Source organism: Panthera pardus, unplaced genomic scaffold, assembly GCF_024362965.1.
Source record: "Panthera pardus isolate Hobbes unplaced genomic scaffold, ASM2436296v1 HiC_scaffold_24, whole genome shotgun sequence".
Taxonomy (NCBI): domain Eukaryota; kingdom Metazoa; phylum Chordata; class Mammalia; order Carnivora; family Felidae; genus Panthera; species Panthera pardus.
In genome coordinates, this window is record NW_026526810.1 from 26,128,800 (window position 1) to 26,154,169 (window position 25,370).

A 25,370-nucleotide genomic window follows, 5' to 3' on the forward strand; every position below is an offset into this window, starting at 1 on the left:
AAAAATAAAACCCGCAGCATTAGATCAAAAAATAAAATAATCGAATATATTCATGCTTCTGTGGCTGAGTTCAGGGCTGCCACATTGTGTAACTCCAGGGGAGTATAGGCACAGTATATGGTCTGTAATGGTAATAGAGGGAGAGAATGAAAAATAATTTGAAGCTATAGCCATGATGTGGTTGAAAGAGAAACTCAAGTTCATAAGTCATTACAACTACTGCCCGTTCTAATCGTCTTAAACTTTTCCTGACATTCCTCTCCTATACAGAATTATGTGTTTGTCCTCTTCAACATGCAATTAATTCTTTGTAAATGCTTAATTCACTCACAAATTAATTTATATACAGGCCTGGAGTGTGTACCAACCGGAAAATTCAGAGTATTCACACATTCGCTTTAGTGCTCGGTCAGGAACTGGGAATACAAATGCCGTGCTAATTTTTACTCCACATTAATACTCTTTACAAATTAATGTGTCCAAGCTGAAGTGCCCACCCCAGGACAAAATTGAATTCTCCAATACTTATATGCCAGGGAACTGAGGGGGTCCCCAGCCAACAGTAAGGAACTGTGAAGAACTGAATCCTTAGCGAGGAACTGAAAGCCTTGGTTCAAAAGTACCATGAGGAGCTAAATCCTGCCAGCAACCACGTATGCACACTTGAACGTGAATCTTCCTGCAATCAAGCATTCCTGTGAGACTGAAGCCCTGGCTAACGCCTTGCTTCATCCTTGCGAGAGATCCTGAGACCAGACCCAGCTAAGCCACACCCAGATTCTGACCTACAGATACTCTGAGATAAGTGTTTGTTGTTACTGGTTTGTTTTTGTTTTTGTTCTTGTTTTTTAATTGAATTCTCCTTCATCTCCAAAAGGTCTCCTTTTAGTTGTTCAGTAGGTACCAGAATAACCAATTAGATTCCACCTACTGTACCCCACCATAGAATTTAGCACCTCTTCATAGCACTCCCCACACTTGTATAATGTCTGTCCTCTCTGAGTTGATAAGTTACGTGAGGTCAGAGACTGTTCCTATCATGTTTATGTCTATAGACTACATATACAACTTAGTTTTTAATGGTTAGAAGACATACAGTAAAAAAGGTAAAGATCTAACTTGTTTTGCCCATTTGTTCTTTCTACCAAGTTAGACCTTAACCCGATGTCATATATCAAAATAAAATCCAGATATATATTTAAATAAAGGAAAGAAAATATAAAATTGGTTCAAGAAATATTGGTGAATATTTAATCATCTGGGAGTGGGAAAAGCATTATCAAGGATAGCACCAAAGGCAAATCTCTAAAGCAAAAGACGAATAGATGTGACTAATTTGAAGCTTCCTTCTGTTAAAAAAAAATCATAAATAAAAGACAAAATGGAGAAAATCTTCACAACGTGTATGACAAAAGGTTATTTATCTTTAATGTATTCTAAAATCTCATGAATTAATAATACACATGCTTTGTGTGTTTGGGGGGTAGAGAGAGACGTAAACTAATATGCAAATGTCCAATAAATAACAAAAAAGTGCAACTTTATTAGTAAATGAAATGGAAATTAATAACAATATACAACTTTCACCTGTCAAAATGGTATATAGATTTTATAAAACTCTGAGTTTTGAGAGGAGCAGCAGGAACAGAACGATGACTCATAAGAGTACAAATTAGTACAGCTTTTCCAGAGGGCAGTTTATAAGCAAGAAAAAAAAAAACCTTAAAATGGTCAAATTATTTTTTTTAAATTATTTTAATTTTTATTTATTTTTGAGAGAGAGAGAAAGACAGAACGTGAGCAGGGGAGGGGCAGAGAGAGAGGGAGACACAGAATCCAAAGCAGGCTCCAGGCTCCACGCTTGTCCACACAGAGCCCACCGCGGGGCTCCAACACACGGACAGTGAGATCACGACCTGAGCCGAAGTCGGATGTTTGTTCTAGCTTTGAGAAGAATGCTGGTGCAATTTTGATTGGGATTGCATTGAATGTGTAGATTGCTTTGGGTAGTATTGACATTTTAACAATATTTATTCTTCCAGTCCATGAGCATGGAATGTTTTTCCATTTCTTTGTATCTTCTTCAATTTCTTTCATAAGCTTTCTATAGTTTTCAGTATAGCGATCTTTTACATCTTTGGTTAGGTTTATTCCTAGGTATTTTATGATTCTTGGTGCAATTGTGAATGGGGTCACTTTCTTTATTTCTCTTTCTGTTGCTTCATTACTGGTGTATAAAAATGCAACCAATTTCTGTACATTAATTTTGTACCCTGCGACTTTGCTGAATTTATGTATCAGTTCTAGCTGACTTTTGGTGGAGTCTGTCGGGTTTTCCATGTAGAGTATCATGTCGTCTGCAAAAGTGAAAGTTTGACTTCAGTGATCATATCCTTTGATCCAGCAACATTTTTTTTCTAGTAAATTAACCTAAGGAAATTAGTATCAAAGTCTAGCTCCAAAAGTGTTAAGGGAATTAGTTGGTAAAACGAATTATAATAAAATCAAAAACTATGCTAACCACTTAAAATGATACTATAGAGAAATATTTGATCTGGAAAGATGGTCATGATATCTGAATAAACAGGAGAAAAAGGAAGTTAAAACCAGTATTAGACAATAGTTATACAGTGTATGTACATTTGTATGGGCAGAAAGAAGGCTAAGAGGATTTTTCATTCACATATTGTAAAATTTTATTTACATACTATAAAATTCACCCATTTTAAGTGTATGACTCAATTATTTTTAATAGATTTACAGAGTTCTATAACCATTACATTTCAGTTAAAATAATTTTTCTTTTCTTAATTAAGCCTGTTTTTTTATACTCCCGCAATAAGTTTATATAACAGGTCATTTTAAAAGTTAAATTCCTCCTTTACTACTGACTTCTCCAAAAAAAAGAGGAGGCAAAATACGCAATGTCAAAATAATTATAACGGTAGTTAAAATGTTTTCCAAAGAATAAAAAAGGTAATGAACAAACACAGAGGGACTGAAGACCTACTGAGATTGAAAGACCTGCTTTCAGCTTGTGGAAGTGTGCCTATTTGCAAAAGGGCTTTACTCTTTTATCCCCACCTGCCCTCTCTCCTTGACCTTGCTGATCTTCTCAACATATTTCAGCTTAAAAGAATAAGGAGTTCTACTTCTGGAGCCATTAAAATTGCTAATTCAATCTTAATTATTCTGATTTTTTTTTTTTAAGTAAGCTCTATGCCCTACGTGGGACCTGAACCTACTACCCCGAGATCAAGAGTTCACATGTTCTACCAACTGAGCCAACCAGACGCCCCTAATTCAATCTTAATTCTTAAAATTAAACTGGATTTAGACTTGATAAACGTAAAGAAAAATAAATTCAAGAAATAAATAGGAACATGGGATCAGAAAAAGATAAGAAGATAGATTGATGTTTCAAAGATGAACATGTAATAACCAATTGTTATAGCTGTGGAAACTATATGATATGTACCAAATAAACACTGATTTCATGGGCAAAGCCACAATGATTTTCCACCTGTAAATATCTAATGCCACCATGGAGAGATCAGATCTTAAAATGCCAGATAAATAGGGATGAGATTTAAAATTTTCTAAAATTTTATCCTACCCAAATAACATTCTGTTTTATAGAAATAGAGATAGAACACACACCTGTGTTTCACTGTTGTTATGTGAGTTAGTTCTGGAATAAAAATGAAAATATGGGAGAATGGCAAAATTCCAAAACCTTTCCATGCAATGGCAAGAAAAAATAAAATCCAAAAATACATTTTTCACACAACAGGATCACAGAATATTATGAAATGAGAGTCTCGTTATCTCTATTTCAATCTCTCTCTCTCTCTCTCTCTCTTTTTTTTTACGAATGAGAAAATCAGAAAGATCATGATCTGTCCAAAGTGATATTATTAGCTCAGTGTCAAAAAAACTGAAAACCCTCATCTCTTTCTTCTTAATCTCCTGCTTTTTACTTTAATCCATGTTTCTATGGGAAACAATATAGTAGAGGCTCCAGAATCAAAGTGTTTGGTTTCACAAACAAAAAAAAAGAGACAAAAACAGATTCTTAATGATAGAGAACAGAGATGATTAGCAGAGGGGAGGTGGGGGAGGGATGGGTGAAACAGGTGAAGGGGATTAAGAGCACACTCATGATGAGCACAGAGTCATGTATAGGATTGTTAGATCACTATATTGTACACCTGCAACCAATATAACATGTGTTAATTATATGGAATTTAAAAAAATGTTTTAAGTGTCTGGTTTCAAATCCTGGGTCACCACCTAACGAGCTCTGTACTTTGGTAGGTCACTTGATCTTTCTGGCTCTCATCTGGAAAGTGGAGGAACTGATAGAACTTATCTCACAAGAGTGTGTAAGATTGGCATATTATATGTAAAATGCTTAATAGAGGTGCTGGCACATAGTAAGCACTCAATAAACAGTGGTTGTTATTCAATGTATATGAAATTTTTTAAATAGTAACATGATAGGTAGGAATGTCATTAAAACAGTGTAGACGCGGGGGTCAAAGAAGTTGAATTTGGGTGTGGAGGTGGGGGAGAGAGAAAAGGGTATGGGGTGCAGAGGGAAACTATGGATTAGGAAATACTCTAGGATTGAGTTAATTAGAGAAAGACAATCAGAACAAAACTAGATCATACGAGAATTTTAAATAATGGACCAAAATCTCTGTGGAAATCTGAGCTTTGGTGAAATTGTGAGCCTTTGAGTCATAGTAGGAACAGGCTGCCAAGACCATGTTCCCTGAGCCAAGTGAGAGAACAAGCCAGTGTTAGATACTTGTCCACCCAGAGCAACTGAAAGAAGGAGCTGAATTCGGAAGTGGGTAGAAATAGTACAGGATTAGAGAAATGTATTGGGCTTCTTTTGGGAAACCTAGGCACAGGAGAGATTGACAGTTGCATGGAAGGAATGAGGTCAAGACATTGGAGAGTAAATGCACAAAACTAAAAAACACGAGGGGCGCCTGGGTGGCTCAGTCAGTTAAGTGTCCAATTCTTGATTTTGGCTCATGATCTCACAGTTTGTGAGACCGAACTGTCATATACTTATGTCATATACATATTTATTGTTTTAGTTATAAAAAGGTAATTATTTATACTCTTAAAAAGCTGGCATAAGTACGATGTAGTTTGCAATATCCTACCAAACCTAGAGTCAGAGCCAAAACAGTTTTTGGGGGTGGCTACCAGCATACCCATTTACCACTAGTAAACAAAGAGGCTTTACGGCTTTTTGTCACTACTTTCTCCAGAGAGGTTTTTTCAAAGTTGCCATTACAGTGATAGCACACAAGTTCTATGGACACCATGTAGAACCTTTCTTCTGAGATGACAGAGCTCCACATGCATAATCTCTTTTTTTTAAAAAAAGAACTTTTTAATGTTTATTTGAGAGAGAGAGAGAGTGAGCCAGAGAGGGCACGCGCACACACACACACACACACACACACACACACGCACAGAATCCAAAGCAGGCTCCAGGCTCTGAGATGTCCAAGCAGAGCCCAACACAGGGCTTGAACTCACAAACAGTGAGATCATGACCTGAGCCGAAGTCAGATGCTTAACCAACTGAACTACCCAGGGGCCTGCGTAATCTCTCTTAAACTGCAAAAGAATTAGAAATTAGAATCTGTATAATATGTACTTGGTTCCTCTGAATGTTCAAACAAGTAGAATTGACTAGGTTTAGAGCTGGCAGGGACTTTAAGAAGTCCTTCATTTTATAAAAGGAGAACCTGAAGCTCAACAGAGTAAACTCACTTGCCTGTTCCCTAAGTGACCAACAGCAGAGTTGGCACTAGAATTGCAATTGCCTAACTTTTAGGGCAATGCTCTTTCCACTATAATGGATCATTAACTTGAATTAAATTTTTTTTTAATGTTTATTTTTATTTTTGAGAGAAAGTGAGAGACAGAGTGCGAGCGGGGGGAGGGGCAGAGAGAGAAGGAGACACAGAATCTGCAGCAGGCTCCAGGCTCTGAGCTGTCAGCACAGAGCCCAATGCAGGGCTTGAACTCACGAACCATGAGATCATGAGCCAAAGTTGGACGCTTAAACCGACTGAGCCACCCAGGTGCCCCTGTTAACTTGAATTTTTAAACGATCTATCTGTAAAAACAAAGTCTGGGGCGCCTGGATGGCTCAGTTGGTTAAGTGTCCAGTTCTTGGTTTTGGCTCAGTTCATGATCTCATGTTCATGAGACTGAACTGTCATATCAATAGTTTGTTCCTTTTTACTGCTGAGTAATATTCCATGGTATTTATAGACCACAGCTTAACCATTCACATTTACGTTTGTTGCTTCTAGTTTGGGGCTATTATAAAAAAAGCTGCCATAGCCATTCCTGTATGTGTTTTTTGTGTGAATATAAGTTTTTGTATCTTTAGAATAAATGTCCTGGAACACAATTGCTGGGTCATACGGTAATCGTATGTTTAATTTTATGAGATGCTACCAGACTCTTTTCCAGAATGATTGCACCACTTTACCTTCTCACCAGCAATATATGTGTGATCTGATTTCTCAACATTCTCAGTAGCATTTGGGAGCATTACTCTTTTATTTTAGCCATTCTAAATAGATGTGCAGTGATATAGCACGGTGTTTTTTAAAAAAAATTAATATTAAAAAATTATTTATTTATTTATTTATTTTAATGTTTATTTTTAAAGGAGAGAGAGGCCATGAGAAGGGAAGGAGCAGAATGAGGAGACACAGAATCCGAATCAGGCTCCAGGCTCTGAGCTGTCAGTAAAGAGCCCAATGTGGGGCTTGAACTCAAAAGCTGTGAGATCATGACCTGAGCCGAAGTCAGATGCTTAACCAACTAAGCCACCCAGGTGCCCCACCCCACTTTTTTTAGAGAGACAGAGAGAGCTCAAGCAGGGGAGAGGGACAGAGAGAGAGAGAGAGAGAGAGAGAGAGAGAGAATCTCAAGCAGGCTTCATGCTCAGTGTGGAGCATGGAGCATTGTGCAGGGCTCAATACCATGATCTTGTGATTATGACCTGAGCCAAAATCAAGAGTTGGACACTTGACTGAGCCACCCAGGCACCCCATCACAATGGTTTTTTAACTTACTTTCTTCTAATGTCTAATGATGCTTGATATCTTTTCATGTGCTTATTTGCTTTCTGTATATCCTCAATGGTAAAGTGCATGTTCATGCATCTTGCACATTTGCTAATTGAATGGTTCCATTTGTGTGTCTTTTTTATTGAATTTTTTTTTAATTTTTTTAACATTTATTTATTTTTGAGACAGAGAGAGACAGAGCATGAACGGGGGAGGGGCAGAGAGAGAGGGAGACACAGAATGGAAGCAGGCTCCAGGCTCTGAGCCATCAGCCCAGAGCCTGACACGGGGCTCGAACTCACGGACCGCGAGATCGTGACCTGAGCCGAAGTCGGACGCTCAACCGACTGAGCCACCCAGGTGCCCCTTTTAATTATTGAATTTTAAGCGTTCTATATTCTAGATACTAGTCCTTTGTGAGATACATGGCTTGAAAATATGTTCTCTCAGTCATCTAGGAGATTTTTTCTTCTTAACGGGGTCTTCCATAGAGCCAAAGTTTTTAATTTTCATGAGTTCCAATTTATCAACTTTTCCCTTTCATTGATTCCTTTGGTGTCATATCCACGAATTCTTTACCTAGACCTAGGTCCGGAAAATTTTCTCCTCGTGTCTATCCTAAAAGTTTCATAAGTCTGGTTTGCATTTAAGTCCATGATCTATCTTCAGTTAATTTGTGGACCAGGTGTGTGGTTTAGGTTGGCATTCATATTTATAGCTATGGGGTGTCCAAATGTCCTGCACCATTTGTTGAAAAGGTTATCCTTCCTCCACTATGTTGTCTTTGTGTTTCAGTTGAGCATATTTGCGTGGTATCCATTCTGTCTCACTGATCTATGTATCTATTCCTTCACCAATACATTGTCTTTATTATGCAGCTCTATAGCAAGCCTTAGTATTGGGTACAGTGAGTCCTCCCAGTTTTTCTTTTTACAGGTTTTAGGTTTTTAGGGCCTGTGACTTTCCATATAAATTTCAGAAGAAGTTTATCTATGTCACCAAAAATCCTTGCTGGGGTTTTGATAGGAATTGCCTTAAACCTACAGCTCAATCTGGGGAGAATGACCCCCATCTTTATTCTGTTGAGTCTCCTAATCTACAAACAAGGTATGTCTCCCATTCATTTAGACTTTCATGGATTTTTTTCATCAGTGTTTTATAATTTTCAGCATACAGATCATGTTTTGTTAGGTTTATACCTATGTATTTCATTTTTCTTTGAGCAATTACTGTAAATGATGTTATTTTCTGAATTTTTTTCTACATGTTCATTGTTCATCCTTCTATTTTAAAATCCTCTGAATCACTTTGCTTGGGGTATACATTTTGTATATAACCTCAGATTTTGTTTTGTGGTTCAATCTGAAACACATAGTTTTTATTAGTTAAATATTAAGTATTCGCACTCATTAATGAGTTATTTGGTTTTTGAGCATATCATTATTTTCAGATACACTTCTTTTATAGATTTAATTTTCTTCAAAATGTGGTCTGTGCTTCCTTCACTTTTTGTGTTTGTATTTCTTAAAGTAAGTTGGAAAGTTTGCATTTTTTCTGTTGAATACATTTATAATGATAACTTTATACCTTTAATTCTCTCTTTCTATAGATGGGTCCAATGATTTCCTATTATGAGAATAATTAAATCAGCACTAGAGTATTTCTCCTCACTTTTCTTCTCTTCTACCACCTGATTTTATATTTATGTTTTGTAGTATTTATACTTTGTATTTGCTAGAAAAGTATGTAGCTGCCTATAATAGAAAACTAACACTGTCTTTAAAATTAAGGCTTTATTTTTTTCATATAACAAGAATTCTGGAAGGAGGTCATTCTTGGCATTGTTTCACCAGCTCAACAATGTCATTAAGGACTTAAGCTTTTTTCTACATTTCTGCTATGCCATCCTCAGATGCTGGCTTCTGACTTCATGCTTGTCTCTTCGTGTTTCTAATATGACCTGCTCCAGCTCTAGCCATCACACTATCATTTAAGGCAAAATGAAAAAACTGGGAGAAGTGCCAGGAGTGTTTGTAAAGCAAATACATATTCTCTGTAACTCCACAACATATTTCCTCTGATGTCTCATCAGCCACAAATATGTAATATGATCATCTCTAGCTATAGAGGCGGCTGGAATGTGACTAATTAGGTGGTATGTTACTATTTAAATAAGTTTTCTGTTCTTATAAGAAAACTCTAGTTTTCTTCACATAGATCCTTCACATTTGTGTTTATTCTTATGTATTTTCTTTATTATTATAAGCTTTATTGCTACATTTTTCTACTGGTTAGATGGCTAATTTTTAATTTAGATGTTGATTTTTTGAATGTTGACTATATTGTTTTTATTCATGACACTAAAATTTTTAATTTAGTTCTGTTAGTAAATTGGGACAGTGAGGGGGAAGAGAAGAATGGAACCACTGATACTCTGGAATGAGGCATCAGGACTGTCTCTGCCTTAGACCCTACTGCAAAGTCAGGCTCTTTGAGCTAGCTTAGCCACTCAGGAGGGTCCTAAGAGGAGAGTGGTGGAGCAAATACCTTCTCTAGGGGTAGAAGAACTATAGCACTTTCCCACAACAGAAGGATGAGAAAGAAAAGCATCACAGGTTAATACTGTGTTTAATACTGTTGTTTTCATCTACTCTCAGAAGAAGAACTTACAGAACAGCTTTTCAAAATACTCCAAAAAGCAAATGTAACAGAAAAAGAAATAAACCCTTCCTTTAAAGCTAGATGATGGACCTTTTCTAAAACCTAGAGTTTTATACAAGGTTTTCAAATAATTAGCTGAGCCCTTAAGAAAACCCAGAGGTGATATTGGGTATAAAGTTTGAAAAAAGGTGAAATTTCCATGTGTAAGAAAATGTGGAAAGGAATGGTTATTACTCAAAAAAAGAATGGAGTAGCAAAAAGTAAAAGAGGACAGAGGAAAGAAAGGAGAAAGGAAAGCCAAGCATTTATGACAAGAGGCTAGAGTCCCACGAACAAAAATGGCTGATTAAATTTTGTTTTTCCTTTCTACCTTTTAATAACAGGCTGCTGTAATATTATTCGGTTTACAGAACCTTTGGGAAAGTCAGCTTTACACTAAAGACTTGTTCGGGGATTCTTCTCCTAGATCAAGTTCTAGTTATCATTTTTCTTTTTCCAGATTGAGCTCGTTCATGTTTTACCAATTCCAGGGGCTTTCCTTTAAGCCCCTAGACTGAATTGGGCTGAGACTTCTGTGTGCCATGAGAATTCCAGAAACCTGTTTTTTACCCTTTACTCTTATTGTCTCTATCCCCCTCTACACAGTGAACTACTTATTCATGTTCAATAACTCTTTTATAATTTTTTGATGGATGGATGATGCATGGGAAGACAGGTATGAATACAAGAAAATGCAGGTTACAGGTTTCCAAACCAGTCAAACGTTGGATACTTTCATGGTTGTAGACAAAATTGTAATGGAAATGAAGTTTGTCTTTACCAGTGTCCCACATTTCTTCTTACTGTTTCAGTATGCCTGCCCCCCAGGTAATCAGCCCCTTCATCCTGACGGAAAGCTCACAAAATTCTCCCCCCCCCCCACTACACCTTCCCTTTGCAAAGTTTCTTCTTCCTCCTCTGTCATCTATCAAAGCATCTGCTTAGTCACATTTGGCTATGTAATTATCCAGTTGATTTAAGTAACACACATTAAAGTATGGCCAAAATTTTAACTATCCTCTTAGAGAATTTGTACTTTAAGGCAGGCATCTGTTAATTCATTATGCTGGGAGGAATATCTTTTAATGCTTCCTGCCCTGTTCATCTTCTTCTCTCTCCTGGTTCCTTATCTAATGTTCCAGAAAGTAAAATATGTGGAATGGAGATGGTATCATTTATTGAAGCCACTTTTAAAGATGACAAAATTAAGGGTCATAAAATTTGACTGACTAGCTAGAGGTGCAAACAGCCAGCAATAGTAACTATTTAAGGAGTTAAGAGTGGATTTTCATGGTGAACTACTAATATTTCCAACCAAAAAACTAGCTTCCAGTTTCAAAGGCCACAATCTCTTTTGTGAAACTGTTTAAGGCCTCACTGAAATTCCCTGAGTCTATGTGGTAGACTCTGTCAGAGAGTCTCAGGCCTTTTGCCTTTCTCTTTTTTTCTTCCTTTCTAGTTCTTCCAAATAGTTAAAAACAGTGGGATTCAGCTACATTTTTAAATGAGGTATCTAAATAAAAAAATAAGGAGTTGCCAAAAGTAGCCTTGGAGGTAGAGAACTGAATTTAGTTCCTCTGACTAGACTAAGTTACTTGCTAAAATAATCTGGGGTCATACGAGCCAATGGCCAAAGGAATAATTTCTCCATTGTTTATCATTCGTGGCCATAAAGAGCACTAGAGGAAATCTCAGAGTCTAGCTGGTCAATGAAGGATGTTAGGCCCGAGAAAGTTAAATGCTTGCCAAAAGTCAGCCTAATGAATTAAAGAAGTAAGGACCAAAAATGAGAGTTTGAATTTCCAAACTGAAAGTTCTTTCAGTCCCACTGAGATGTGCCATTGTGTGGTCATGGAAATCTGGAAAGGTTTGGTGGCCTGGGCATCTCATCTCCTGCCAACCTTTCCCAGCCACAGCACACAACACTAACATGGAAACTTCCTTTAATAAGCTTTGCATTTCTTTCCTTGTGAGCCTTACATTATTGGTGCCTTTGCCCTAACCCATACAAATGGCTTGCTTTCATCCATAATACCACTTGCTCCGTGAAGGAGGTATAATCCGGGGGGGGGGGGGGGGGTGCGGTTCAAAAGAATCGTCATACTATTATATCAGAATTACTTCTGGGGCGCCTGGGTGGCTCAGTCGGTTGAGCATCCAACTTCGGCTCAGGTCATGATCTCACAGTTTGTGGGTTCAAGCCCCGCATCAGGCTCTGTGCTGACTGCTTGCTCAGAGCCTGGAGCCTGCTTCAGATTCTGTCTCCTTCGCTCTCTGCCCCTCCCCCGCTCACGCTTTGTCTCACTCTGTTTCTCAAAAATAAATAAAATGTAAAAAAAAAAAAAAAAAAAAGAATTGCTTCTGATACTCCTACCACACTTCAGACCCAACAAAACATCTTTAAGCCTTCTAGGGTTTGTTTGTTTGTTTGTTTGTTTGTTTGTTTTTAATCTTTGCTCTCACTACCTTGTATCTAAGATTAATTTTTTGTTCTGTCATCCTCATTTTTCTCAGCTGAATCTCTGTCCTCATAATTCCAAGTTTTTGGTCATTTTGTTTTCATTACCCTGAAGGCTATTGCTTGACATATCATCAGCCACACTCCCAATTATCTCTGCCTCAGGCCTTGGCTCTACTGTGTCAATTGGTTCTATCTCAGTAGCTAACCTTGTAGTTATTAACCCATCTTTTATTGCTGATTCATTTCCTATCTCTGGCTCTGTGTGGGTCCCTGACTCAGCCTGGACCTCTGGTTCAACCTGACTTCCTAGCACTTTTTGGGTTACTGTCTTTGTCTGAGTCCCTTTCTCTGTGTAGACACTTGATTGTGCCACTGAACCTGACTGCCTTTCTGGTGCCTGATTCATCCACTTAGAAACACCTACATTTGTTTCAGTTAGCCCCCGGTCTACTCTAGCCATATTTCCTATTCTTGTCCTTGTTATAGGAATCACAAGGAGATTTTGATCTGGAGAAGTAGCCCGAGAACTTATGTGATTGAGTCCAGAGAGGAACCCTAGAGAAAAAGAAAAGGTCAGGGTCAGCATTGTGGATTAGTAATAGATAAAATCTTAAGTCATCAAACACCCCTGAGGCACTGGCTTAATTATAATAGAATTTGCTTTACAATACATTTCTGAATATCCTGTTCATTATCTTTAGGGAGCTGAGATTCAAAACATTGATCCCAGCTTTTCTGTAGTACAGTATTTCCCAAGGGGTATGCAAGCCAATTCATTGGGGCACAGGCAGAAAATAGTAGTTTATTTTTGCATTTTTAGCAAATTTTGTTTTCAGTTCCATTTTTGAGTATATTTTACACTGTAATAAATATATGAATGATATAATACATGTACATATTTTATAAATAAATGTGTCTTTTCAGAATGCTTGCTGAAAAGTGTTTTACTAATAGGGTGTGTGATGCAATGGTTTGGAGGCCATTGTTAATTAATGAATAAAAATAAGTATGTGGCTTAGCAGGATTAAAGGTGAAATGTTACACAGGCAAAACTCCTATATCTCTGCTTTATATTAGTAATATTACAGAGGAACATATGTCATATGTTGAAGCTTTATTTTGGAGATCCATTAAGGTGGAGAGGTTACTTAATATAATAAAAGGAGAGAGGAATTTAAGAGATGTCTTCTGGAAGGACAGAAGAACTATTCATAGCTCAGTTAATGTCTTTTCCTTCTTTACTTCCTGAATCTTACTCCTACCTGTGTAGGGACAAGTATCATTTTAGAAAAAAAAAAAAGTTTTCAATTGGAGGGACTTGCTATTAAGAATTGTTCACTGACATAGAAATAACTCTTACAGAGCCCTTCCAAATTATGAGATTCTAATATGTCAAACATACAACCAAAAGAAAGCAAAAGAGAGGGGACCAACCATGTAGAAATTTCTTTTCTGTGCCTTCACTGCTTAACAGGAGGATTGACTCACCAACTGTCATGTAGAAGATACTGCCCCACCAATTGAGGCTGTAGGCTAATAGGAAATGGGGCTCCAAGACGTTCCTACTGTACAATTTCACTTGCATCAGGAACAAAATGAGGCAGAGGAGTAGGCAGGTGCCTGGGATCAGAATGAAAGCTATCACTCCCCATCATAACCCTCCTTCTGCCATCCCTCCCATTCCACCCTCTTCCCTCTCTTTGCACTTCCTTGTCACCCTCAACCATCTCAATTATGCCATGGAGGCCTATTACATGGCAGTGTCATGGGAAGACCCATTTGGCAATTAACTAGAATGAGAGAACGAAGAACTTCTGCTTTGACTGGAATAAGGTTATTAAGTTGGAGCCTATAAATAAGACCACTAGAACAGGTACCAGCTAGCTACATTGAAATTTGTCTTAGTGCCACAAGGGCCTCCAGCCTATGATATCTCCTCTGCTAGTCCATCAGATAACAACTTCTAGAGATGTTTCCATTGGATTAGGCATAGTTTCTTCAGAGCCCCCCTTTAAAGGCAATAGACCCATAAGGAGTAAAAGTTTACCAAAAGCTTTCTTCCCTATGGGAAGAGACACTGTCCTATGATGGCAGTGTTCACGTGAGGTAGGGAATGACTTGGTAAAATAAGGAGAAATGGCCCAGAAGGGGAAGACGTACAGGGACTCCAGGGACAAACTTTTCCAACCTCATTATTTTGTACTTGAGATGAAAGAGAGGATGGACATGCCCAGATCTATGTGGGTTTTGTCTCCTGGCCCTTTGGTGAGAAAGGTGCTGAGCCGTATAATGATAATGAGGATGATGAAGGCAGAGATGAGGAAGAAGGCCCTGGAGTATTGGAGGTAGTCTGCCAGGAGAAGTGGAAAAGGAGAGGCTTGGCTGGAGAAGAGGTGACCTGCCCTCTAATAAGGCTAGACAGGGTCTAGGGAAGGGACTGAAGGGCAGAGGAGGACAGAATTAGCACTTGTCTTACATCTAATAGAGTCAGAGTAAGGAGCCACCAAGTGGGTGGCCTCACAGGTACCAGTAAGGACCCTCTTTCCATCTCCTCATTGACATGTGGAATTCCTTTAACAAGGAAAGAAATAATTTATTCCACAATGAGAGAAAAGTTGAAATTATAACCTTGAGAGGCATATTATGAGGTAACTTTCATATTAAGGTGCAAATTACTACTATTTTTCCCCCCTGGGAAGTTGTGAGTGCAGAGGAAGGAAAAAGAACAAGGTCACTAGGCATTAGCTTCCAAGAATTAAGGAGCTGGGGCTTTGAAGTCATTGGAGAAGTCTAGTGAAGACAAACTGGGATAAATTTACCCTGTTTGGAGGAGCTGTCCTTACATGCTTGTGAATCGGGAGAAAAGAAGGGGTAGAGTTGTGGGAAGGAGAAAGGGAGAGAGACAAGCTGTAGGGGATCTGAGCAGATCTACCAAAGGAGGGGGCTCTAGGCTCTGGAAGGCACTCACAGGGTGCTTTTGGCACGTGGCTCCAGCAGAGATCATGGTGGCACACAGTCCAGAGCCCCGCAAAGAGTTTCTTCTTGTCCTTCATTACCATGAACCGCACCCAATGTAAAGGACAAGCACATCAGCAGGACAAAGATGAAGCCCATGAGGCCAGCACAGAACATGCGGATGTAGCTTTGGGTCCTCTCCAGAAGCTGTCGCTGGTGTGGTGACATAGAAGAGAAGTGGTACATGCGGTAGGGGAGAATTGGCTGTGGTGGGGAAGGGAGGAGGACATCATGAAAGGAATGTCATCTCGGGCATCTCCATCTCCACTCACAGAAAAGACAAACCCTGGGTCCTCTACTGGATGGGAACTCCTCCTCCCTCCACACGTCAGGGTCTTTTGCTCCAGAGCCTCCCACAACTTGTAAATATATTCCTTTTTAACTGTCCCCCATTAAAAAAAAAGTTGGAGTGATCTCTGCCTCTCCTGCCTTGACATTTCCCCCATGCCATACACAAGCTGCTTCCTGCAAAAGGACCCCACCACAACCTAGCTTACAAAGGCTCTCTCACCCTATATGTTGGGTAACCCAGGATGCTGGAATTGTAAACCCTGTGTAAGGGCATGGCATTTCCTTCCCTTCTCTCCATCCTAGTTTCTGGCTCATTGCTCTTCTCAACTGCCACAGAACCTAACCCACTCTGACCTAACACACTTTCCTGCCCCTCCCCCACCCCAGGAAACAGAACTAACAGGAAGTGTACAGTGTCTCTGCCTCATTTGCCAGATCTAGTCCAGTCCCTTCCTCCAATCCAGATATCTGTTGAGTTTCAAACACCTAGCAAACTGCCTGACAAATCCAGGTTTCTTATAGACACACCAAACCCAAGAGGTCTTCGAGAGCTCTTTTCTTTTCATCCTACACCCCCTTCCTATGTCCTTTTCTTGTTTCCCACCATTCAATCATGCCATATCCTGCCAATCCCAACTCTTTGATGCTTTCAAGTCCATTTTGTTTTTCTGTTTCCTTTTTCTTAGAACATCTTGTTGTCATCTCTGTCCTAGATTGCTATAACAGCCTTTTACCTGTTACTTCTGCTACAAGGCTTCAGTTTATTCTTGACAAATTTGCCTCTAAGATGCAAATCTGATGTGTCTCTCCTCTGTTCTGATTGCACTCCACTGCTATGAGGTAAAGTCCTAATTTCTTAGCATGAATTAGTTAAACCCGGCAAGATTAGGCTTCTGCTTCCTATATGACCTCATTCAACCATTCAATACCTCCTCTGTGCCAGGTGTTGTGTTAGGTACTGAGGGTGTAGTGATGTGTTGGATATCTTTCATATGTCCCTTTGGATCCAACTCTTCATCCTTGTCCTTGTTCAAGAAGGCTGACTGATATGGACTACATCAATGGGTTCCCTTGCCATCCAGTCTCTGATTAGGTTTAACCAATGGTAGATATGGGCAGAAGATCAGAGGTCCAGAGATCTGTGTGTTTATTCCATGGTTCTCTCCTTACCAGATTACAGAGAGTTGTCTGTGTTCTTTTATCTAAAGTAGAGCTCCTCACAGGCAACCTTCTCCATAGAGCCACCCTTTCTGTTCTGTTAACTGCTCCTTTCACTTATGTGATCAGGCTTAGGAGTCATGACTTTTCACTGATGGTTTCCCCAAATCCTTTTCAGTTCAAAGGGGGCTTTATAAATAGTTCCTTAACTCTCCCTATTAACTAGTTTGAGCAAGCCATCTGTTTCCTGCTGAACATGGTCCTTATTGTCATGAAGTAGAAAGCCGAGTAACGTTTAGGCTCATTCTCTCCCTCCATGTTATCTTGTGCTCCAGACAACTTTATTTTTCTTGCAGTTTCTTAAACCCATCTTGGTCCTTCCTTTGCACATGGTGCAAATGGTATTTACCTTGCACATGGTATCTATCACACTTCCCACTTTATCTTTGTCTGAGTTAATATTAGTCAGGATTCACTTTAATCTAACCCTTTTGGGGAAGCCTTCTCTGAATTCAACCCTCAGTCCCAGACTTTGTGATCCTGCAGCAGCTTGTGCTTACTTCTTTCATAACCTTTATACATAGTATTGTAATTTGTCTATACTTCCTTTTGGTCTGTGAACTTCAGCAGCAAGGACTTATCCCTGTATACTCAATGTCTAGCAGACTGCTTGGAATATAATGATTCAGGAAATGCTTATTGATTGAGTGAAACTAAAAAAGGTAAAAAAAAAAAAAGAGTGGACTTCTAGTTTCTAGTGTGGCATGCAAGGAACTTGGAGGTGGCCACTCCATTATAACAACAAGTAGAAAGCTAAGCAAACTGAAAAATCAACAACTCTTCTTAGGTTCGTCAGAGAAATGAGATCATACGGCAAACTGTGGCTCTCAAAATTGGAGAGATAGAAAGACAAATACAGAGAATCACAACTTACTAGTATATAAACCCCTGCAAGAACCAATATGAGGATAGGAATTTGAACTGTAGTTGATGAATTGCTGGAGGTTCAGGGTGGACAAATCTGAGAGATTACAAACTCTGGGGGTATCCAATCTTAGGGACATCCTTACAATTTAGTGAGTTTTACCTCCTGCCCACCTTGATCAGGTTTTCACAGTGAATATCAGAGAAAAGTCCCCTTACACTTCTGGAAGAAGGAGGAGAAAAGGAACCATTTTGAAACATGCCAGAACATTCTGTTCATCTTAACAAGGCCTTCCCTAAAGAGAAACTGTCTTACCAGAACCTAAACTATTGGAGTTTTATCAGAGCTTAACCAATCTGGGGAGAAGGAAATACTCAACTCCAGCATGCCGTAACATTTCATGGTATACTCACTCTCCCATCCTGTCCCACCTAAGGAGGGGAAACTCAGAGGTACTTGTGAATTTCACAGAAGCTCAGATCAGGAACAAGCTAAGAATGTCCTTTCTCGCCACTCATTTTCAACATCATACTGGGATGTAATAAGACAAGAAAAGGAAATAAAATGTATAAAAATTGAGAAGGAAGAAATAAGACTGTCTTTGTTTACAAATGGCATGATTGTGTAGAGAGTCCAAATGAACTGACAACAACAGCAAAAATTCTTGAAACAATAAGTGATTATAGAAAGGTTAATATACAAAAGTCAATCATTTTATGTGGTGCCTCACTGGCTTAGTGAGTAGAGCATGCAACTCTTGATCTCAGGGTTGTGAGTTTGAGTCCCACGATGGGTGTAGAGATTACTTTAAAAAAAAAAGTCAATCATTTTCCTATATGCCAGTAATGAATGAGTAGAATTTGAAATTAAAAACACAATATAATTTCCCCAAAATGAAACACTTGAGTATAAAGCTAACAAAATGTGTGCAAGATCTATATAAGGAAAAATACAAAACTCTAATAAAAAAACCCAAAGGGTTAAATAAATGGAAAGATATCCCTTGTTCTTGTGTAGCAAGACTCAGTATTGTCAAGATGTCAGTTCTTCCCAACTTGATTTATAGATTCAACACAATCCCAATCAAAATCCCAGCGAGTTATTTTGTGGACACCAACAAACTGATTTTAGTGTATATCAGGCAAAAAAAAAAAAAAAAAGACAAAAAAAACCCCGCCTAGAATAGCCAACACAATATCGAAAGAAAAGAACAAGGTCAAAGGACTGACACTACCCAACTTCAAAACTTACTATATAGCTATGGTAATCAGGACAGTTGGTACTGGAGAAAGAATAGACAAATAGATCAACAGAAAAGAACAGAGAACCCAGAAATAGACTCACATAAATATGGTCATCTGATCTTTGATACAGGACAAAGACAATACAATGGAGCAAAGATAGTTTTTTTCAACAAATGATGCTGGAAACCTGGACATCCACATACAAAACAATGAATCTAGATGCAGACCTAACACCCTTCCCAAAAGTTAACTCAAAATAGGTTATAGACCTAAACAAAACACAAAACTATAAAACTCATAGAAGAAAACATAGGAGAAAATAGGTAACACTGGAGTATGGCAATGACTTTTTAAATACAACACCAAAAACACAAGCCATAAAAGAAATAATTGATAAACTGACTTCATTAAAATTAAAAACTTCTGCTCTGCAATGACATGGTCAAAAAATATGTGAAGACAAGCCTCAGACTGGGAGAATATATTTGCAAATGACACATCTGATAAAGGACTGTTATCCAAAATATACAAAGAACTCTTACAACTAAGAAATAAGAAAACAAATAACCTGATTTAAAAATGGAGGAAAGACCTGAAAATCACTCTCCAGAGGAATGTAACAGAGATCAGAGGTGCTACAATGTATCAAACATAATGTCCAGCAGTCAACAAAAAAATGACTAAACCTGTGAAGAAACAGGAAAATATAATCCAGATTCAAGAAAAAAGGCAGTCAAGAGTAACTGACCTCAAGATGATCCAGACGTTGTAATGATCACAAAAGGACTTTAAAACAGCCATTATAAATTTTTATAAGGACTGAAGAGAAGATAAATGCATAATGAATGAGTAGATATGGGATCTCAACAAAGATAGAGAAAATATTAAGAGAAAAACTAAATGGAAATTCTGGAACTGAAAAATACAATAACTAAAATTAAAAATTCACTGTATGGATTTAATAGTAAATTGGAGAAAGTAGGGAAAAAAGAGTCAGTGAACTTGAATGTAAGTTAACGGAAATTGGCCAATCCGAAGAACAGAGAGAAAAAAATGGAAGAAAAATAAAGTCTCAAATTCCAATTGGACCATAAAAAGGTGAAATTAGAGTCCTGGAATAAATTGAGAATGGGGCAGAAAAATAGCAGCTGCAAACTTACCAAATGTTATGAAAGATATTGATGTATGGGTCCAAAAGCTGAAAGAAACCAAAAAGGATAAATACAAAAATCACATCTAAACATATCATAAATTGCTGAATCCAAAGATAAAATCTTAAAAGCAGCCAGAGTAAAGCTACATGTGACAGAAGATCAATGATGTATATCTGATTTCTCATCAGAAATAATGATAGCCCAGAAGGCAATGGAATGACTTTTTCAAATATATATAATTGACATATAACACTGTGTTAGTTTTAGGTATACAACATAATTATTTGATACACGAATATATTGTAAATGATTACCACATTAAGTTTAGTTAACATCCATTGCCATACATAGTTATACTTCTTTTCTTGTGATGAAAACTTTTAAGATTTATCCCCTTAGCCATCTTGAAATACAGAATAAAGTATTGTCAACTATAGTCACCATGCTGTACATTACATCCCACAACTTATTTATTTTATGACTAAAAGTTTGTGCCTTTTGACCACTTTCAGCCATTTCACTGATCCTCCACCTCCCACCAATCTGTTCCTGTGTCTGTAAGTTGAGGTTTTTAAAAAAATCCACATATAAGTGGGAGAAAAGATTTGCAAAATATAGCTGACAAAGAACTTGCATCCAAAATATACAAAGCACTCGTACAACTAATAATGAGATAAACAGCTTAGTTTTAAAAATGAACAGAAGAATAACCAACCATACTTTACAAAGGTAGATATACAAAGGGAAAATGTAAATGGCATCAAAGAAATGCAAATTAAAACAACAGTGAGATACTGTTTTATGCTCACTTAGAATGGCTGAATTTAAAAGGATTGACAATAAATGTTGGCAAAGATGTGGAACAACAAACTGTCATATATTGCTGGTGGGAGTGTAAAATGGTACAACTGTGGAGAACGATTTGGCAATTTTAGAGTTATACATCTATACCCTATGACCTGTGATTCCTCTCTTAGGTATTTAAGAGATTTGTAAACTTATGTACACAAGAGACCTTTACACGAATGTTCACAGCAGCTTCATTCGCAATAGCCCAAACTGGAAACAACCTAAATGTCCCTCAATAGGAAAATGGATAAAGAACCCTGGCATATTCATATAATTGCATAACTACTCTGCAATAAAAAAGGAATAAACTGTACATACAACATAAATGACTCTCATAGATGTTATGTTGAGTGAAAGAGACTGGACACAAAAAAGCATATATTTCCATTTATATATATTTCTAGAACAGGAAAAATTGATCTTGATCTTCCTCCACTCTGACACTCAAAACTTTTCTTCTATTTGGGGCGCCTGGGTGGCTCAGTCCGTTAAGCATCCAACTTCAGCTCAGGCATGATCTCACTGTTTGTGGGTTTGAGCCCTGCGTCAGGCTCTGCGTTGACAGCTCAGACCCTGGAGCCTGCTTCGGATTCTGTGTCTCCCTCTCTCTCTCTGCCCCTTCCCTGCTTGTGCTCTCTCTCAAAAATAAATAACAAATAAATAGAAAGACACTTTTTTCTTCTCTTTGTCTACATGAACTTGCTCTTCCCATCTGTCTGGCCTCTTCCTCCACTATGCTTCTCTGTGACTACTGCTCTGCAGCTATATTGGCCATCTTTCTCAGGAATGTCCTAAACTCCTTCTTCTAAATGCAGTTTTTCAGATGTTCTTTCTTCTTCTGGCCAAACTCTATTCTTCAAGTCTTAGATTAAATATTACTTCCTCAGTGAAGGCTTCCCTGACACTCCACTTCAGCCTGGATTGACTAATCCCTCAATTATACACTCACAATCTTTCTATACCTTTCTTCCTTAGCGTTTAACACAATTGTAATTAGGTAATTATTTGTTTTATAATGCACCTCCTCTACTAAATTATAAGCTTCAGAGAACAAGGTATGCATTTATCTTGTTTAGCTGCCAGACCTATTGTAGATACTCAATAATATTGTGAAATGAAAGGGAAATGAGATAAAAGGAAAACAATCTGGACCACGTTCTGAGTGGTGAACCTGATGTGGACATCATATCTAGATGGGTAGATCTGTCTCAGTAGCCCAAGAATGAGATAGGCTTCCTCCTCCTTGTATGAAATAGCAAAACTTTCCTAGCTTTGCCTGGTAGAATTTTCTCAATGGTTTTTGAGGTACGAGGCAGGTTCTTATTTTTCTGGCTCATCTTATTCCCATTATCATTGATGGAATCTGAACGTAATGCCCCAAATGGCATCAATACTTTCATTTCACATCTTTTCATCTTAGGATGTTAGGGCTGAACACAAGATGGCAAAGAGGAGTGTTTGGGGCCAGATATTGTATAATGTGGTAGAAAACAGGGTGAATCTTTATGTGTGGAGTGGTTGCAGATGGAATGTCAATGCTCTAAGTAGTGGTATTCTATTTCAACCAAAGTAGATAGTGTCTATTTGTCAAAAGGAAAACTACACATTATCTTGGTGTCTATTTGTCAAGAGAAGAGCTATATAGCACCTTTGATTTGGATTGCCTTTCTGGGACCTAGTGCTAGTCAGTTCCTTGGCTCACTAGTAGGTATTCTACAGACATTCTTAGGTCTAGTAGCAGGTGCAGTTAGTGCTCTGCCTGTATCTCTTGGGCCTTAACACTTGAGTGTTTTCTGGAAGCCTTCCAGTACCCAACACCTGCACCTCTTTTCCTAACAGCGTCTCTCCTAACCTGACCCTGATGTTCTGGGGAATTAACTAGTTCCCTACCCCTGTGTGTGGTAAGTATAATTTTGAAGTACGAGTTTTATATTGTTTCCTAGTCTCTCTGCATGAATAAGTCCCAGTTGACCATAGTGGTAGGTGGCTTAAAAATACATTATTTATTGATTGCCATCTCTACCTTTTCTCACTTCTCTTTCCCACATTATGTATAGCCTAACATTCTGAAATAGAGAACAAAGTATGAAAGGGAAGAAGTGATGATGCCATTGGGAGCATCTGCTCCTCCCAGCATTCCATTTGCACCTTCCAAATAACCTACTTATACTTAAACCTTTGTCTAAGATTGTTTTCTGGAGGAACTCAAACTAAGACAGGTGGTACATTGGGCTGACTCAGCTAAAGAGGCAGAATCTATTGCTTGGTCAAAACTGTAACAGTTCTCAATCTCAACACACTTGAGGAAGATGATAAACTTGCAAGAGAAACAGTATGACAAACCCAAGATAATCCCAGGTATGGCAAGAGACAGTATAAGAAACATATGAACAGCAGACACAAGAGAAAGTCATTCCATTGGGAGGCAACATGCATCTGACCATTCTGACAACGTATGTTTCATTGACCCAAGTGAAACAAAGACAATTGCTAGCTGTCTAAGTCATTTGAGACCATAAAAGTTGTTCTATTCAGGATAAGTCATATTCTGTTTCTCACTGGATATACTGGAACAACACTTTCTTCCATGTTAAAAAAAAAAAATTGGAGGACGCCTGGGTGGCTCAGTCAGTTAAGTTTCTGCCTTTGGCTCAGGTCATGATCTTGTGATTTGTGGGTTCAAGCCCCATGTCAGGCTCTCTGCTGTCAGGGTAGAGCCTGCTCTGGATCCTCTGTCAACCCTCCCTCTCTGCCCCTTACCCACTCACTCTCTCTCTCTCCCTCTCTCTCTCAAAAACAAATAAATAAACTTAAAAAAAATAAAAGTTGGAAGTAAACTATAAACTTAGAGAAAAAGTGTAAGAATAGTAAAGGAATACCCCATACCCTTTACCTAAATTCACTTATTAACATTGCTCCATTCACTTTAATATTTGTTCTTGTATCTATATAAATACATAGGATCTTTCATAAGGCCTATTTGACTTCTATTTCTCTTTAATGTTTTATTTGTTTGAGAGAGAGCGTGAATGGAGGAGGGGCAGAGACAGAGGATCGGAATTGGGCTCTGCACTGACAGGCTGACACCAGTGAGCCAATGCAAGGCCTGAACTCACGAACTGGGCCCGAACTTACAAACCATGAGATAATGACCTGAGCTGAAGTCAGAGGCTCAACTGAATGAGCCACCAAGGCGCCCCTTGACTTCTGTTTTTACCACCAGCCACCTCATAGATGATGATAGCTCATTTCATTTTTTCTGTGGGACAGGGGCTGGTGACATTTCTCTTCCTGAAAAGTCTCCAAATCAGAGGTGATGGTAATATTTGAGTAAATATTTATATTTACTCAAAAGTAAATATACTCAAATTTACTCAAAAGGAAATACTGAAATCCTTCCAGGACATTTTTCCTTCTGATCCTTTTATTAACTGTCCTTTGGTTTTATATGGATCTATTGTCAATTTAAGAAGCTGCTTGTTTATCTGATTGGAGGTGGCATTCATACATTGGTGTCAGCTTCTGACTGACTACATTTTTAACAGAGCCAATTATAATTATTTCTTTGCACACTTGAACTCTTGCTTTGCTCTTTGGGATCACCAACAGTTTTATAGCTTTAGTACAAATACATTAATTAATGCCTTCAACAAATATTTATTAAGCATTTATGCGTGCGAGGCACTGTTTTAGTCACTGACCATGTACACTGGTGAACAAAACTGGCAAAATCCCTGCTGTGCTACAGTTTATATTCTAGAGGGGTATATCAGTCAGCTATCATTGCAACAATGCTGCATAATAAATACTCCCAATGTTCTCAGTAGCTTACAATAGCAGATACTTATTTTTCGCACTCACAGGTCTGTGTATCAGATAAAATTTGGCTGATCTTGACTGGGTTTGCCAATGTTTGGCTGGACTTGGCTGAATACCAGGTTTCAGGTCAAGTTCAGGTCTGCATCACAGTCTTCAAACTGCTTACCTGAGGCACATTATTCCCATGGTGGATGACAGAAATACAAGAAAGGTGAGTAGAAATATATAATGGCCTTTTAAGTCCTCACGCCCTCCTCCCTGCTTACATCCCGTTAGCCAAAACATGCCACATGAGATGTCCTACTACGTTGCACTGTAGTAGGAGGCTTTGCAGAGTCACATGGTGACAGCTTGGGCAGTAAAGAACTGAAAACAATGACCCAATGACCATGATGAAGGGTGGGAGACGGAAAGCAAATAAATATATATCAATATACAAAGCAAGTTAATGACATAGAACATGAAGAGAAGGAGTAATCTTTTAGATAGGATGGTCAGGGGATGCTTTTCTGAAAAGGTGGAATTTGAGCAGAGTCCTGAAGGAAGTGAGGGAGCAAGATTAGTGGATTTCTGGGGTAAGAACATTGTAGGAAGAGAGTAAATGAAAAGGCCCCAATGTGGGAACTTCCTTGAAGGGAT

General features: G+C 38.4%; 2 protein-coding genes across 7 annotated transcripts in view; both read right to left on the reverse strand.

The window, feature by feature from the left end:
• Positions 1 to 1,731: 1,731 nt before the first annotated feature.
• LOC128772455 (transmembrane protein 202-like) lies at positions 1,732 to 19,498 on the reverse strand. Of its 5 annotated transcripts, XM_053888863.1 has the most exons (6): positions 15,803 to 19,498; positions 15,245 to 15,495; positions 14,480 to 14,626; positions 13,765 to 13,896; positions 12,701 to 12,831; positions 1,732 to 2,357 (listed from the first exon to the last, which is right to left on the reverse strand). In XM_053888863.1, the coding sequence occupies exons 2-6, from the start codon at positions 15,333 to 15,335 to the stop codon at positions 2,349 to 2,351; spliced, it is 510 nt and encodes a 169-aa protein (XP_053744838.1). In that variant the 5' UTR covers positions 15,336 to 15,495; positions 15,803 to 19,498; the 3' UTR covers positions 1,732 to 2,348. The 5 variants fall into 5 exon arrangements, 4 of the variants coding, with proteins under 4 accessions (XP_053744838.1, XP_019297094.2, XP_053744837.1 ...); XM_019441549.2 differs by lacking the exon at positions 1,732 to 2,357 and having other exon boundaries at positions 12,203 to 12,831; positions 15,803 to 17,646; XM_053888862.1 differs by lacking the exons at positions 1,732 to 2,357; positions 14,480 to 14,626 and having other exon boundaries at positions 12,203 to 12,831; positions 15,803 to 17,640.
• Position 19,499: 1 nt separating this feature from the next.
• LOC109262731 (transmembrane protein 202) overlaps positions 19,500 to 25,370 on the reverse strand; it is a 48,220-nt gene continuing 42,349 nt past the window's right edge. Inside the window, exons 3-4 of one of the 2 annotated variants that reach the window (XR_008417020.1) lie at positions 20,070 to 20,107; positions 19,500 to 19,595 (exon numbers count right to left, since the gene is read on the reverse strand). The gene's annotated coding sequence lies outside the window, so the exon portion shown is untranslated. Of the gene's footprint in view, positions 20,108 to 25,370 lie in introns of both variants that reach the window. The other variant, XR_008417018.1, reaches the window with a different exon arrangement.